This window comes from Cebidichthys violaceus, unplaced genomic scaffold (genome assembly GCF_023349555.1).
Source record: "Cebidichthys violaceus isolate CVI_PGR_0920_01 unplaced genomic scaffold, fCebVio1.0.p SCAF_568, whole genome shotgun sequence".
Lineage (NCBI taxonomy): Eukaryota > Metazoa > Chordata > Actinopteri > Perciformes > Stichaeidae > Cebidichthys > Cebidichthys violaceus.
Window position 1 is genome coordinate 11834 of NW_027176781.1, and position 13364 is coordinate 25197.

Below are 13364 nucleotides of genomic sequence, written 5' to 3' on the forward strand. Positions count from 1 at the left end.
TTTGCATGAAGCTCAAAAAGTGACTTCCCACTCCCACAACTCCTCCCCCCTCCGCTGAATCTCACATTTCGCTTCTTATTTCCTTGACAACACTCGGAGGGAAGCCACTTCATACAACTCATTAGTTTATAACAAGTGCAGCAACGCACAGACCCGTTAGAGAGGCACGCAAGACACAGGGTCACATGGTGTACAAGAAAGGTCAAAAGGTTTAATTCTTTCTTAAGCTCATCAAGTCTCATCAGCAGGAAATATATCATTAGTATTAAAGGGAGAAGTTAAGGCCTTCATGTATAAACATAAGCTCAGATGATGTCTTGCTGGAGAATTTGTCCTCCCACTAAACTGAGCATAACGATCTGCCACACCACTTGTATTAACCTTGTATGAGACAAAACAATTTCTACACAGCAATCTACATAATTATGTATTCAGGGAGACCACTAACATATTCCCAGGAATATGTGATCAACAAGAATACACCATTGTAGAAAACAAAAAAAAAAAAGGTAAATGTACTTTCAAATAACTTCAGTTTGAGCGGGCGGAGAGCAAATGTTACCGTCTGAGGTGAGAAGGATTGAGTTTGTTTGGAAGTGTAGCAAACTAATAAATGAAAAGAGCTTTTAGCGACACTACAATGCAATCAGGACTTCAAACAGACAAAAAAAACAAAAAACAGCTACCTATTATAGTCCATACAACTATACATCCGATTAGTGTAATTGGATTCAAAGCAGCTAAGCCCACGATTAGGTGAGAGTACAGTGTAAAATAGAACGACAGCAACTCGGCATCAAAGAAATAAACTTTTAAAGACATTTTACTAACTCTTGTCTGGTAAAAAAACAAAAAACAGTTTGAGGAGTTTATTAAAAAGGACAGCTAGTGAACAAACATCCTGCATTAAAGTGTCTAAATTGTAACGTGGAAGAAGCAATGTGGAGCTAGAAAACAACTCCAAAAGCACACTGTTGCTTCAAAAATCATTCTGACCAGTAAACTTAAGTGAAAGAAAATACCAGAAAAAACCTCAATATAATATTGACCTCAATAACTGGAGCGCTGCTCATAAGAAACGTTTCAACTTGGTGATGAGACAGGATCCCCTCCGGCAAATGACACAACCTTGTTGCAATACATGTATAAATAGTTGCGTAATTTAAAAAAAGACCTCTCAGAGCAAAGCTGCTTAACTTGTCAGATGCATCTTACATGCTACTCCTCCGTTCAAAAAGACTTGTCACTCGGATGTTTCGTAGCATGCCAAAGATCTATCAATCGCATACAGAACTAAATCTAACTGTGCATCTAATCGAAGACAAAAGACTTTCAGGAAAAAAATAATTATTTCTAAAAAGCTACAGAAATATAAAAAAGGGGAGAGAGGGTTTGAAGAAATGAGTGAGAAAGGTGAGGTTTGACATTACTTGTGTCGGGTGTGGTGGCCATGGTTGAGACTATGACAGGTGGACCAGTGCGACGTCCTACCATCTTGGTGTTGTTAAGGTTTTGCACGTGGAGCGTTGAGGAAGAAGTTACGGGAACAATGTTGCTCTCGGGGGGAGCGTTGATCCCTTTCCGAAGGAGCTGGGGGCTGTGAAGGGGGCTCGGCGCCGCTATTGGCGATGGCAGGGGAAGGTTGGGTGCTCTCTTCATCAGCTCCATGGGGGAATAGGAGCCGGAGAAGGTTTTGGGCGCCGCTCCGGGAGTGCCCGGTGCTGGTGGAGGCTGCTGTCCGAGAGCAGACATGGCAAGACCGGTGTGGGCATTGTACATGGAGAAGGGTCTTCCCTGAGTCACAGCACTGCTATATCCTCCAGAGCTGATTGGGAAAGCTCCGGTTGTCAGGGGCCGTGTTGCTGGGTAGCTGGTGGTCTCCAGGAGGTGTTGGGAGGGTGCGCTGCTGGGTCTTCTACCAAGAAACTCTCCCATCCTGGGGGACACGGTCTGCATGGTGTTGGGAGGTTGCTGCATCAGATTGGGGTCCATGGTCAAACCCTGGGGCTGCATGTAGAAGTCGTTGCGATTGCCGAAGCTGTTTGATCGGCCGCGCGTGACCATACCGCTCGCCTTGCAACCGAGCGCCACGCGGGACAGGACACGGGCCTGGGCCAAGTTGGGGGCCACAGAGCGGACATCGTGGTCCTCCATCATTCCCAACATGCCGGTGGAATCGAAGCCATGTTGCAGCAGGAGAGTGATGGTGCTCTCAGCCAAGCCTTCACCTCGCAGGAAAGCCAAGAAGGCAGGGTCCACCATCTTCTTGGGGTCTACAGCACTGGGATGATGAGGAGGCAGGCCGGATGTCATTCCAGCTGTTGCAGCCACCATGGCTGAGCTGGGGTCATAGTTTGGGTCATAAGGCAGCCTCTGGGAGGCTACAGCTCCATAACCCCGAGGGTAAGCTCCGTCCATTCCCTGAGAACCTGTGTCCACCACTGAACTGGTGGCAGCTGGCTGGCGGGGATCCAGGGACAAGCTGTTGAAATTGTTATAAGCTTGGCGAGCGGAGAAAGACGGTGACTCAGCGGCGTAAACAGGAAGAGGGGGATGAATCCCGTAGACTCCAGGAGAGGGAGAGCTGCCACCAATACGGTGGACGTCTGGGATCATCTTAGATCCGAGACTTTCCCTGTACAAACGGCTCAGCTCGTGAGCGGGAGGGGGAGGAGGCGGCGGAGGAGGCGGGGGAGGCGGTGGAGGGGGAGGAGGCACGGGGGTAGGTGTTGAAGCGGAGGGCAGCATGGAGGGGGTGGCCCTTGCCTGTCCTTGATCCCAGGTAGGTCTCACTCCACCAGAGCTAGGCCCATAATGCGAGGCTGAGCTGGTGAGCAGGTGCCGGTTATCCCTATAAAACCCAGACTCTTCAGGTAGCTGACCAGATAAGGTAGCGTCGGCCAGGTAGTAATCCTGAGGCGGTGCAGAGGCCTGGCCGGCCATCACTTGCCTGAGGTAGTTGCTTAGATCGGGCACAGAGTTCTTCCTCAGCGACTGCTCCCCATGCCGGTCCTGCAGGATCCGCCTGTACAGGGAGGACTGGAGGTCCGGATCCTGTTTCTCACAGAGATCGAGGTGATGGTGAAACCACACTCCGCGGTCTCCCCCACCCAACGGCAAAGAACTCCTTCGCCCCGCAATGGTGCCACAGTAGTGACAGCGACTTGCGGCCCTGTCGTTCTCGCCTTCAGACCATTCGGGACCACTCTGGCCCAGGGAGCCGACAAAATGCGCCCGCTCACTCGAGTTAGGCATCGGTGAAGGCAGCGAAGCAGGCGGCTATAAAAGCGGGAAAATAGAGCCGCGTATTGTGTTTCCACTCTCCAGTTACACTCACCCCCCCCCCCAATCAAAAGGGAGGAGCGGAGAAAAGGTGAAGCATGAGGTACCCTTTTACCTGATCTGCAGCTGTAGCCCCCCCCCCCACCCACCCACCACCACCACCACCACCACCACCACCACCACCCACCTCCCACTCTCAAGGCTGTGCTATCATGTAGCTCCCTGCTGGCAGGCTCTCTAAATAATTCAGCCCTGGAAACATTAGAAATCCATGAAGAGAGAGGCAAACATGACAAACACATAGAGGGAGTACACACACACACACACACACACACACACACACACACACACACACACACATAATGAAAATAGAATAAAAACACACCTTTAGGACGAGGCTGTACTCCATTGTACAGCAGTGATCATGCTTGTGCTGGGCGTCACGCTTTCATTCAAAACTGAGACCAGTGGTAAAGAAATTGGGGTGAAAACACATGCCGGACAATGCAAACAGAACGGAGGAGGGGACGAGACGCGCTAATCCAATGGGGTTGATGCACGCCATTGGCAGGGACGGTCCGCTCGTCCACAGCGTTTGCTACAAGGGGATTAGCGTCGAACTAAAACCCGCTTAAATCCACTGCCCCCTCTGACATCACTTGAACCAGATAGTGTACACAGGCAGCACACGCTCCCGAGGCCCCTGAATGTGCTCACGGAGTGTAAAGCTACAGTGTTTACGGTGCTTAGTGGTTATTGCTAACCCCTCCGCTGGCAGCCGGCATCCCCCTGGGCGTGAATGGATCCACCCCCCCCCCCCCCCCCCCCCCCCCCACCCGAGGGAATGGGGAGGTTGGGGACTGACATGCTTGCTGTAGTGTGTCCCTGGAGAGAGGGGGAAGGGGCGGCTGCAAAGGCTGGACACACGAGCGCTACCGAGGGTCAGACTTAATCCGAGGCCGGGAGATACGCTCAGAATGCACAGCCTCCTCTACTGGGCACCGACAGATTCACATATATGAATACACACACACACACACACACACACACACACACACACACACACACACACACACACACATACAAAATGCCCATTCAGGCAAATGCATGTTAAGAGGGAAAAGCAATCAGTTTGTAATACTATAAAGCAGAGAAAAGCAGAAATCCTAACAGGAGTTGCAAAAGAAACATCTCTTTTATATTCAAAGTGTCAGACGATGACAAAATGATTCAGTATGAACTTCACTTTTTTTTAACCAGTCGAGTCACATTTCCGCTCACACAGCTCTCACTTTGCCGCTACATCCACCAGACAGACGTGCAACAGAGCAGATGCGTCTTATCGGAGACGTCGCCATCTGAGAGATAACCGCCGGTGTTTACTTGCCGTGACAAGAGCAATGTAAACAAAACAAAAAAAAGAAGAAAAACGGCGTCAGGAGGAGAAGAAAAGGGAGCTTTGATAAGTGTGTGATGGGAAAAAAGCTGATAAGACGGGAAACTGCCAGCTTTGACTTCACCTCTAAGGCAGACAGCGTGGGATAGGACGAGGCGGGGGGGGGGGGGGGGGGGGGGGGTATGATTGGACTGCACTGGACTGTGACAACTAGACTGCCACCAGCCTGTTTGTGTTCTGTGCTTTATTTCGGTTTTGAAATAGGGAACACCAAGGTTTAAAAGGAAGAGTGTCCGGGGACATCGTCTGTACGGTCCTGAAGCTGAGACACAGAGACAGCGTGACCGAGATTTATTTAGGAGTGACAAGAGACCGCGATAGTCTCTTTATGTTGTCCCACTACCTGTCAAGTCGCAGAGGGACACGCCGTAAAAAAAAGCTTGCTTTCCTTTTAAAGCGATTAAGTGATGCAATCGTGATATAATATAAAAAGAATGTGTCGAAATCTGAATTGGAGAGCATTAAGTAGGTCAAAACAAAAATAAATCAGAACACATCCATTTTCCCTACGGCCCTTAGCGGTCCGGTGTGATGCACATCTGAAGGCTTTTCATTAGAGGTAAAGCAAAGCTCGCAGTGATTCCTCAGCGCTGCGCTGCAGGTCGGACTCTCCCTGCGCCTTTTTTTTTTTTGTTGTCAGCTTAAAAACACACACCATTAATCACCGTGTAGCATCTCTCTACGGCGAGCGCCGACAATAACTTCTTTTAATAAGCCCTCTTCCAGGGCCGCGTGTCACTCAGATCCCCCCCCCCTCGGCTTCCTGACAAAATATTAATAACAATAATAAACATCTCAAGCACGGTCAGGCTCGTTCGTGTTGCTTAAAAAAAAAAAACAACGAAACGGGGATACGGCACGTCGTATCTCCTGCAATGCAAAAAAGAAAAAAATTAAGCGTTTTCCCACGATTCATAAGCAAAGGGAAGCTGGGGTATATTTATATTGTCTGCATTCTCTGATATGCCTCTCATGAGAGCTGCTCCATAATTAAGTGAGCATGCTATATTACACTCATCAAGCAACGGGGACCCCGTGCGTGCTAGCATGGATGATACAATAGAAGAAGAAGAAAAACCCCCTAAAGTTACACGGCGGGATTTTTTATTTTTCTTTGGTGAACAGCATCAGAATTGGTGCCAGCACCCTCCCCCCCTCGTTTGGTAGCTCCCGGCCAATCGGACGGCTCTGAGAAAGACCTCTAGGTGCACAATGTGTCGAACAGACGTCCGGCAACAGTCGTGCCTTCGGAGCAATCTGGCCGTCTTTCTGGGGCACGGGACGCTACCGGCGGGACTTGGCAGAGATAGCTGCAGAATGATTTAGATAGCTGCGACTCTACAACTGCTGATCCATTAAACTTTCATGAGGGACTTCATAAATTAAAGCCGTGACTGGAAGAACTTGAAAAATCCTACTCAATTACCGTGATTGTACAGTATATTAAAGTTTTAACGAGCCCCTGGGCCCCTTTTTCTCGCTCCAACACAAGTACGGGCAGGAAGGGTAAAAAAAAAAAAAAACACAAAAAAACACATGGTACCAATTCTGGTCCGATGGCTTTTGGAGGGTTCACATCTGCTGTGTTTAGCGAGACTCTTTTCCTCCGCCTCTTTACCGCCCTCGCATCTCTGCAGCGTATGACACGGCGTGTCACACGTTCTCATTGGGTGGGAGGAACGCGGGGCCGAGCGAGAGCCGCTACTGCAAAAAGCTTTTCATCAGCTAAAGGCGAGACCTCTCGGTAGACTCGGCGAGACGACCGATTCGAGTTTCGTCTTCCATTTTAGAGGGTTGTTGGGTTTTTTTTTTTTGGGAGGGGGGGGGGTTTGCCTCGTGCGCAGCCCCGCGCTCCGCCCGCCTATCATTACCAAGCCAGTGGCCCATACTGCATCACAGATGGGGCAGACAGAAGGGAGAGACGACAGCCCGCTTGCTTTTTGGAGAGACGAGGAGGAGTGTGCAGCTGAGTGAGAGAAGAGGGAGGAAGGCGAGTGAGAGAGAAGAAGAAGAAGAAGAAGAAAGGATAGAAGAAAGGATAGAAGAAGGGAAAATGGAATTTGCCTCCGCATCGCTAAAGAAAAAAAGACAAGTAGGCTAGTTAAAGAAAAAGATCACTTTTCCAATATGTTCAACTGAGCTGTGGTTGTAGAAGGCTACAGAAATACCGAATTCTAAAAATCTAATCTCACATCTCCTGTGGTGTTAATGCACGGCTTATTAAAGGAAGGTATATCCTCCCACACTGTCAATTTCTATAAAACCTGGAGACCATTGCGTCTTCTTTTTCATCTAACAGAATGAGATCAACTTTCTGACTTCCTAATTTATGTCAGCAAATATTGTACCGGGTGAAGTTGTAATAATATAACAGAAGTCTGAATTAGGGTTTCCACACATGACCAATTTAAATCCTCGACGCATTCAAAAAGATGTTTTAGTTAAAAGTAATATTACATATATTGTCTCTAAACAAATACGATCCTCACTCGGAAGAACAATTGGCTGCCGAGTTCCTTTTGTGTGTTGTTCAGCAACTAATATAGATGAATTATATTCCTAATTATGCAACCATAAAGTGTCATCGTGTAACACAACAACAATGCAGATGTTGATTAAAAAACATTATCCGGCTAGATTAGAGCGGCTCTAATCTAACCCAGAGGGGGAAATAGTACTGCAGTGTACAAGCCAAACAACAATCTGAGCAAAGGAAGAAAAAAAAAGAAGAAGAAGAAGAAGAAGAAGAAGATCAGGAGCAGAACTGTCCTCCCTCCCAGCCACTCGGCCCAGTTGCTGAGGAACGATAAACATTGGTTCAGCTCAAATTAAGCCGAGAACATGAAAGGACCTGAGGCTGGGAGGAACATGGGCCACGGCAGATCACTCCTCATCTCTTCAGATGACACAAATGAATCTCTTCACCCCTGAGAGAGAGAGAGAGAGAGAGAGAGAGACGAAGGGAGAGAGAAGGAGAGAGAGAGAGAGAAAGCTCCTCTCTCTCCCTCATAACGCTGATTTAAAGCTGATGCTTCCCAGCAGCTGCTTTGATTGAGCTAACTAGCAGCTTTTGATAAAAAAAAAAAAAAAAAAAACAGTCGCTACCAGCTCCCTGCCTCCTTATTTGCAGACAGGGCAGATTATGCTAAATACATATCAAGGACTTTAATGGCTTAATCAGCCTTGTCATCTAGCCACCAGGTTTCCTTAGATACGCCATAACTGATCCGCTGCCATACATGCTGATGCAAAAACAGCCCCGGATGAACTATTCCACCAAATATACATATAAAAAAAAAAAAAATGACACCTCGCACGTTGTTGGAAGCCGTCTTGGAAAACAATAGGAAAGAAAGGCGAAGGCTCTGTTGGACAGGGCAGAGAGAGTGTGGTCTCAGCAGACGGTTTCTTTCCCAAAGACAACCGCTCCAGATTTTTTTATTTTTTTTTCCACTCGAAAGAGATTGAGGGGAGACGGCACGAATCACGGCTTCATCTGGTCCGTGTCGGTTTGCCAAACTGCGGGCCTGGTTTTGAAGTGTGAACCTGGATTAGGATGAGTTAGTGCCGACGGCAGCCAAGTCCGCTCTTGTGAGCATTCTTTGCCTGCGTGTGAGACAAAAAGCAGAGCCTTTTCTTTTCTTTTTTTGTGCTTCATGTGTGTTTTTCCTGCTCGCGCGTTGACAATCTCCATGGCAGCCTTATCACGCCGCTACATGCGATCAGTGGGACAACTTTGCCTGGTCATTGGCTCGTAAACAAATCGCAAATCACAAGCTGTTTTCTTTTTTTTTTTTTTCTTTACGCCCTCACAATGGCCGCCAGAGGACTGTTTCACTGATCCTGTATGATGGCCATCTGGAGAGTTAGAGAGAGAGAGTGTGTGTGTGTGTGTGTGTGTGTGTGTGTGTGTGTGTGTGTGTGTGTGAGAGAGAGAGAGAGAGAGAACGTCGGCAGGTACGCTCAGCATGCAGCAGCTCTGCATGCATCACAGCGACACCTGTTACCGTCTCTCTGTGCGTCTCCTGTGGGCTTTGAGCTGGTGCCCAGCAGAGCAGACTAACTGTTGTCCCCCCAGGAATGACTAACTACCTCAGCTGTCTGATTCACATGAACGCAACAGCTGGATGTGGACCGCAGCTCTAATCAGGAAGGATTCCCACCGATGAACGATCCACCTGCGATGTGAGATACGACCGCTTTTCAGGATTCAAAACAACGATCCTCCGTGGGCTTTCAGCGGACGCCTGTCGTCAAGTTCTTCTGTGCAACAGACGGATGAGAGGTCGATACCACTCGTGTCTGTACAACTATCAGCTAGCTAGTTTAGCTTAGCATAAAGACTGGAAACGGGGCCTAAAGCTAGAGGGAACAGAATCAGCCTCGTCTCGATTATCTCATCTGTACAAAAGGGTAAAAAAACGAAACAATTCAGCCTTTTTTCAGGGGGTTATGTAATTAATTATTTCTTGGCCCAGGACCAGTAACTTCCTGAAGTCTCCGCTGGTTGCCTGGCAACTAGACCTGGCAAAAAATAAATAAAAAATGTCCATGAACTTTTAGTAACAGGCTTATCTTTGGACGGAGCTAACCAGCTGCTGGTGGGAGCTGGCTACACATTCTACCTTCAGACATGACGGCGGTGTCGGTCATCTGACTGTGTATTCCTGTAGATTCTTTCAGGTTTGAGGCTCTGCTACTTTAGATTAAACACTGCTGACAGGAAATGAACAATCCGATATATAATGGATTTAGTGTTTTAAGTTTGCAGACAAAAAAACAAACAACGATTTTTTTTTTTAGACTTTTCCTGAAATCTTGGCTACAGCCCTGATCGCCTTTCAGAATAATAAAGTGTTTGCATTTTGCTGTAATGTATTCTCCTAATGCATTCAAATGCTACAAGCTGCTACTTTGGATACGACGTTCACCATCGCTTTTCCACCGCAGTGGCAGAGACTTTGTTTGTGTTTTTACAGGATGCGCGGCACACATGTCCTTCGTTTCGCTTGCGCGACGCCGAGACACTTACATCACGCTGCAAAAACAAACACTGGGAGGGAGGGGGTGGGTGGGGGTGGGTGGGGGGGTGTAATGGTGCGTCTAGCTTCATTTTCCAGCACTGCAGTCATGTCTGCCTTCTCCCTGCGCTGGCTCCAGGAGGGCCCAGCAGCTTAACAAGCCTCTCGGGGACCCAGACAGCAGAGAGGAGCTGATTCTACCTCAGGACACAGTCTGACAGACACACACACACACACACACACACACACACACACACACAAAACACGCCGGGCAAAGTCAAACAAGTGGGTTTAAAAAATGCACATCCACAAGGCTTCAGACACATTTTATACACCCACACAAAGACCTCATGTTCTTTTGTTGCCTGGGCCGACTTTGTAGCTACGCGCACGGCAGGGGGCTCCTGTTCTATGCTCGGGCCCCTTCAACGCAACGCCGCTCTCTAATCCGCAACCTAAAGCCTAATAAGCACTGTTTGCGCTGTAAAAAAAATTGGCTGCTTCCAAAAAAAAAAAAACCAGCCGTGACAGGGAGAGAAACCATCCAATCCCCCGCGGGTAATCTAACTCCGGGTTCAGATGTTTAGAGATTCTGCACAACCACAAAAGTCGCATAAACAACGACACTCGTTCCCGAACGAACGGAGAGAGAGGCGAGAGGAAAAGCCTCCAGATGACTCCAGATGAAATGTATACACACACACACACCGTTGACTGTAGTGTCTGACGAGCGCTTGCGCGCCGGGAGAAAACTACAGCGATCGATGGGTATTGATCGGCGATAGGTCTCGGGGTTGTGCTTACAATGAGGACGGTTGGATGGGGGATGTGTAGCTCTGAAGCAGCATCAGTAAGATATATTAGAAGCTGAATGCTGCAAGTATAGCGAGCGAAATGTGACTTATTAGTATAGTGACAGTAAGCGATGAAGTGGTTTGTAGAGGTTGTTTTTTTTCCCATCATCTGGGTTTTCAAACATTTGAAATACATTGGAAAGGCTGTTGAAACAATAGTTATATGTAATGTAAATGTCAACAAAATCACACCGTGCAAACCCTAAATCAACTATCACTGCTTCCATTCATCATAATACATAACAATATCAAGGTCAATTAACTGTGACGTGCAAAATCTTGACTGGAAAACACACAAGTAGGACTCTGCAGTCCTACTTGTGTGTTTTGAGGACGTGCGACTCTCTTGAGAGGAATGAGTGATGGTAAGAAGTTTTAAAGGACGGACACATACTCATGAGTTTACCTTCGCAGATCCGGTCTAGCCTCTGCCTCTTCACTTTGTGTTTGTCGGTCACGGACATGGCGTCAAGCACAGCGCGGGCACAGGGCGGCTCGGCACGGCTCGGCTCGGCTCGGCACCTCTCCTCCTCGGCCGCAAACACTGGCAAGGTTTCAGACTCCTAGTGCACTGTCAGCACTATTCCCCGGGGCATACCGCCTCGGCACATACACCTGCAGGAAAGGCACGAAAAACAGACTGGTTAAACACAACACTGGCGCACACGCACACACGCACACACACACACACACACACACACACAGACACACACACTTTATACATACACACATTATTGATGTAAAAGCACACAAAAAAACAACTCAGGAAGGCATTAAAGGGTCCTTGACTACAAAGTCACTCAGCCTCTAGCTCACAAAGAGCCTGGGAAGCTGCAGGCGATAGATATACAGAAAATCAGTGAATCACACACACACACACACACACACACACACACACACACACACACAGACACAGTCTCTCTCTCTCTCTCTCACACACACACACACACACACACACACACACACACACACACACTTACTCGGATACTGTTGGTGACAAAGTGCCCCATTTGCTCTAAAGAGTGGCAAAGCTTCCACGCTCTAAAAGCTCCACTTTTCTGCCGTTTGAAGTGTGTTTTCTTTCACTGACAAACGCTCATCTGAAGCTTCATGTGACTCGTCACATTCCTCATTGATCGGCGTGACATTTGAGGCATCTCGACTCGGGTGGCAAATAACAATCAAACCCCCCCCCCCCTCCCCTCCTCTCTTATTTTGCCCTCAAAGCCGTTCAAAAAAACAAAAGAGGAGAGCACAGGCGTTCACCGTTCATGTGACAAATGTCGATGCAACATGAGAGGCGAAGTGAAGCTCTCCGGTTGATGCTGCTGCACCTGAAGGTTGACGGATTGCCGTGTAATGACGCATTCAGGCCAATAGAGGGTAGTTAAAATCTACCCAGAGAGGAGCGCATGATGCCGCTTACACCTCCAAACCATGTAGTGTTGTGATTCATTACATCCAGACTTCTCCTCTGGACTCACAAAAATACAGTTTCTAACATAGCATTTTATTTACTTTGACCAGATTTCAACCGACAACTGTAATCGTACTTCAGATTACGTCAGTAATTCAGGCTCGACAAAGCCTTCAATTCTGCATCGCTGGCAGACACGCAGGCGCATATACGTACAAACACATGTCTGTTAGAGAGGAAACAAAGGGTGTGCTTTTTTCTTTTCTTTTCTGGCAGTGCATAAAGAGCACAGTGAGGATCAGCATTTTTTAGTGAATTAGAGTAAAACGATTGCAACACAACGGGATTTAAATGTTGCACCGAAAAAACTCAAGATTCCACATCTTTCTCATCCAGGACCGGAGCCAGAAGCGCCTCTCCGCTCACAAAAAGTACCGACAGCACGAAAACATCTTTCTCTGCCAGAAAGCATCGGGGCAAAGAGATGCGACTGGAAGCCTTCACCGGTCGTTTGTAGGAAAGAAGGAAAGAAAAAAAAGGGGGGGGGCGGAAGACAAGAAGGTAAAGAGTTCAACAAAAGAACAACAACACCCTCCATCGCTATCTGTGAGGGATCAGGGTCAGAACAAAGATGGTGAGAGGAGCAGGAATCTGAATGTGCGGCGTCTTGACACAGAGATCACGGAGTTTAGCATCTCAGCTGTGATCTGTGGGTAATCCAAAATCAGCAACAAGTCAAGTCAAACTGCGGATTTAGACGTTTAGACGTGATCCACAGTCACGCTGGCACTGAGAGGACTGAAGCAAGCACGGACGTAAACAACACATCATGTTAGAGCTGGAAGGGCCAGCTGATGGACCCATTGGTTGATCGACGGCTAATCAATGAATCGTTAAGTTATGATGTTTGATCACCATTCGCTTGTGATGATTGATCATTTTTTCATTATTGTCTATGGGTTTTTATAGATCAAACAATAAAATGAATCAGGAGAATAATTGCCAAATCACGACTAATCGCGGGAGTAGTCGTTAGTTGCGGTCTCCCGCAATTTCAAATAATTGAAAAACACTTTTGCAAACGTTTTATGAGAAAGAAAAAGCATGAATCACGTTTGTCAGATCTCAAGGACTGTTTTCGGTGAGAGACACTGAAAGCAAACGCAACTCCAATCTGCCTTCTCAAGTCTATTCTGACGCGAGGATGCTGCACAGCACGGGTCACTTCCAGGGCGTCTTTCCCACAAGGCATCACTCCGGCTTCAGCGCGCTAACGGGCTGCTGGAAGGCCTCGCCCTCTTGCTTCATTCACTTCTGTTCTTCTCTCCGTCCCT

The 13364-nt window shown here is 47.8% G+C and overlaps 1 protein-coding gene across 1 annotated transcript; it reads right to left on the minus strand.

Moving 5' to 3' along the window:
- Nucleotides 1-463: 463 nt before the first annotated feature.
- On the minus strand, nucleotides 464-3255 carry LOC137888661 (uncharacterized). Its single transcript, XM_068732088.1, has one exon. The coding sequence runs from the start codon at nucleotides 3253-3255 to the stop codon at nucleotides 1354-1356; it is 1902 nt and encodes a 633-aa protein (XP_068588189.1). The 3' UTR covers nucleotides 464-1353.
- Between the last annotated feature and the right edge of the window lie 10109 nt (nucleotides 3256-13364).